This window comes from Sinocyclocheilus grahami, unplaced genomic scaffold (genome assembly GCF_001515645.1).
Source record: "Sinocyclocheilus grahami isolate Dianchi unplaced genomic scaffold, SAMN03320097.WGS_v1.1 scaffold448.1, whole genome shotgun sequence".
NCBI lineage: Eukaryota > Metazoa > Chordata > Actinopteri > Cypriniformes > Cyprinidae > Sinocyclocheilus > Sinocyclocheilus grahami.
Window position 1 is genome coordinate 602748 of NW_015505627.1, and position 3993 is coordinate 606740.

Sequence of the window (3993 nt, forward strand, 5' to 3'; positions counted from 1 at the left end):
GCTAGGCTATTTTAGAAAGGAACATTTAAAAGAGGAATTAGGGAGAATCAATAAATTATGAATAATTTATTGCTGTTGTGTGAATATCTAATCAATAAAGTAACTGTAGTCTGATTACGAGTATTGTAAAATGTAATTTAATCTAATACATTTTTGGAATCTGATTATGTAATCCAGATTACATGTAATCAGTTACTACCCAGCTCTGTACACAGTCCACCTTAGTTCATCTTATCAAACAAAATTGTTTCTTGATAACATCTGGCATGTTGAAATACTAAACATAATTTTCTTTTAACCCCCAGAAGCGGTTTCGAGACAGTGCTAAAAGTGTAGAAATGGAAAATTCAATGATGAAAATTTACTTGAAATCCTGGGGCAAGAACTGAAATGCAAGAAGATGTGCTAATGAACGTCACAGCATCACTCACTAACATCTACAAAATGTAACTTGTATAAGCATTTTGATATCTTAATTTTGAATGCTCAACAATCAAAGTCACATACCATGAAGAAAACAAATTTCTGAATTTTAATACTGGCTACTTTTTTTGTAAAACAATTTTGACACTTTTTTTGCATTTCAAGTATTCATGGACACAAATCAAAGACAAATCAATGAAGTACCATTCAAAGGACATTATGCAAATTCTTCTCAAGAAACAGATTGGCTTTTTAAAATGCAAACTTATGCATCAAAGAAGACCACTAAATTGGCAATTGTGTCATTAAATTTAGCAAATAATAAAAATCATCTTTATGTTTACATCTGTTAATAAATTCTTCATTGTCGTGGAACTTGTGATATTTCATTACACAGACAGAGTATGATAGAAGATCAGGTCTATTTCCTTTCAAGTTAGATATTTAAACAGAAATCATTAGCAGGAACTAAAATTAATTGCATCTAAGTATTTCCTTTCAGAGTTTAACATCATTGCTTCCTTGAGCTGCACAGTAATGTAATTTACATGCAGTTTCAGAGATTAAATTACAGTGACGACCAAAAATAAGACAAAACCGTGCTCTACAATTGATAACAAAATAGTACAGACCTCGTCAGTAATTGTTCAGATGTTGACTCAATACTGCTCAAGTGACATCGTGTTTAATGGTCTCTCTTATAAGAGGCAGAAGCTATGCAGTAGTGCAACTTCTATCAGCAGGGCCACAGTGTTTGGACTCGTTAACTTGATTTCAACAGACACTATATTTTTGTCAACAAAATGACAAACATTTCCAAAAGGCTTATGAAATTGTAAAAGAGAAGGAAAAACATCACAACATTTACATAAGATTATGTAGAGTTCCCTTGCTGTTACACACAACAGCATAATACATTATAAAGTGCACAAACTCTCCTGAATAGGTTTGAGAAGTAACTAAATTGTACTAATAGTACGTCTTGTTTTTTCAAACTTCAAACTAAAGCTTACCATACGCATTACCACCATACACAGACACACGCCTGTTGATGTCGGTGACTGTTAGTGCCATTAAAAAATTAAATAAAATTGGACAATGACTGATTTGCACAGCCGAGAGACCGAGAGTTGCTTACTATCATTGACAATTCCATTAGAATGTACTGTACATGCAAAATACCAGAAACACCCAGCCACGGCAGCTTCAATGTAAAAGTATGGAGCTCCTTCCAGAGAACAGTGTGGGGAAACTACAGTAATGAGGACATGAAAAATAATGATGTCCCCATACCAGATATGGTAAAAAAAAAAAAAAATTCTGCTACCTAGCCAGAAAGGTATTTATTTATCATATTAAGGTACTGAAGAAAGCAGTAACAACTGTTTCATTGGAATGTCTTTTGCCAAGGCCACTACAGCACATCTTGAGTTTGAAGGGGTAAGCCATGGACCTTCTAATGACTTGATCTTCCATCTTCTGAAATGCAGAAAGGTTCAAGTCTACTTCTGCCCAGCTTTAGTGAGAGGAAAAAAAAGGAATGTTAAAACAGCAAAAACGACATGTTTGCTCAATCGAAAGTTTTCAACATGCACACAAATGTTTAAGATAGCGTGACACTGGATGAGAAGAGAAGAAGAGACTGTGAACAAGGGGAAACCAACACTGAATAGAAGTGACAGTAGGGCTGCACGACAAATCGCATGTGATTGTCATGCGCATCTCATCAGTAAATCCGGTTCTGTGATCAGTAGTAAATCTCCATCGCGTTATTTCAGATGGAGCAGCATTTAATACACAGAGTTTAATGTTCACTGACAAGCTACGCAATATCGCGTTCATAATTGAATGCGATTCATCTGCGATTATGAACGCAATATTGCGTAGCTTGTCAGCGAACTACGGCTCTGTGTAGTAAATGCCGCTCCATCTAAACACACGTGATGGAGATTTACAACTAATCACAGAACCAGCTTTACTGACGAGATGCGCATGAAAATCACATGCGATTTATCATGCAGCCCTAAGTGACAGCAAAAGCAAGTTTGGGACAGACAGGGAGATTCTTAGAACAGGTACCTTTTTCCCACCAAATTCACCAAACCATGCCAAATATTTACAGCCATCATTAACATAGCACTCTATAATTGATCAAATTGGTAACTGTGGATTTTTGTTTTGATTTTTCGAGTATATCCCATCACACATGGACAGGACCTGTTCCATAATTTCCTCCTCAGACTCACATGAAATGCTATTCTACACCATTCATTCCCACTACTGCAAGACATATACTAGTAGAAAGCAAATGTGTGGTGGTTATCCTGAGTACACGCATGTTCACCACTCTCTCTCAGGCTGATGGACTTTAAGGAGGACACGCATACAAAAACATGCATCTATCTCTTTCACCATCTCTCATTCACTCGCTCTCACACTGACCTGCAATGTACTTTGCTCCAATTAACATAAACATGCTACCCAGAATGTAAAAGCCCAAGGGAACACTACTGAAGATACTAGTCTCCTCTGTTGGTTGTCCAGAACACAGGTCCATTTCACACAAGACAGTGGAAAGAAAGAGAAAACAAGTGGGACAATTAAATAACTACTGATTTTGTCAAACCACAAAACTTTATCCTTCTCCTGGAGATTGAATTTACTTCAGAGTTTAGTTCTACTTTCAACCAGATAATCAATAACTCTGCAGAAAACAGGACTTTGTACCTCTGTAAAAAAACAAAAACAAAAAAAAACATGCAAAACAACCATTCCCCCTGACTTTGGACATTCTGGGTCAATACCTCGGGTTATTAGGTACTAAACCTACATCATTCTTTGACTACTTCTATGGGCCTGGCTATTTTTATTTTTTTTTAATGACAAAAAACAACAACAAAAAAAGATTCTGAGCAAAAAGATTTTCAAAAAATTAAATAAATAAAAATCACCATCTATGTAATTTTTTTACTAATATAAATATAAAACAACAACATATAATTTAATGTAATTACTTGCTGTTTTTGATATTTATTGCATTTGTATAAGGCATTTCTCTGATTAGTTGATTGATTGGTTAATTGAGTCAAATCAAAACAAACAAACAAACAAAAAAACACACCATTTCCATTGTTGACTGGTTCTGTGGTTTCCCAGTTCATAGCCCTCTGAACAGCTTTCTTCCAGCGAGCATATCGCAGTTCACTCTCTGTGCAGAGAAAAAAAAACTGTGTTATAAAATAATGTATCATTTGGTTTTTTTGGTCCAGCCCAAAAGAATCAAGAGAACCAAACTACAAGTGTGAACACATCCTTAGTCATGAACACAATTTATGGCCTGGAAGAATCCAGTATTACATTGAACCATGTTGCAAATTAAAGGGTTCATATGATGCTGCTAAAAAGAACATTATTTTGTGTATTTGGTGTAATTAAATGTGTTTATGCGGTTTAAGGTAAAAAAAACACATTATTTTCCACATACTGTACATTATTGTTTCTCCTCTATGCCCCACCTTTCTGAACCGCATTGATTTTTACAAAGCTCATCGTTCTAAAAAAGCGAGGTGT

General features: G+C 35.3%; 1 protein-coding gene across 6 annotated transcripts in view; it reads right to left on the reverse strand.

The window, feature by feature from the left end:
- Positions 1–210: 210 nt before the first annotated feature.
- Positions 211–3993, reverse strand: part of LOC107552382 (glycerol kinase) — a 36327-nt gene continuing 32544 nt past the window's right edge. For 2 of the 6 annotated variants that reach the window (XM_016234248.1, XM_016234249.1), the window contains 2 exons: positions 3545–3631; positions 2434–2952 (listed from right to left, as the gene is read on the reverse strand). In XM_016234248.1, coding sequence (XP_016089734.1) covers positions 2846–2952; positions 3545–3631 — 194 coding nt within the window. In that variant the 3' untranslated portion in view covers positions 2434–2845. Of the gene's footprint in view, positions 1940–2430; positions 2953–3544; positions 3632–3993 lie in introns of those variants that run through there. The other 4 variants (XM_016234247.1, XM_016234250.1, XM_016234251.1 and 1 more) reach the window with 4 other exon arrangements.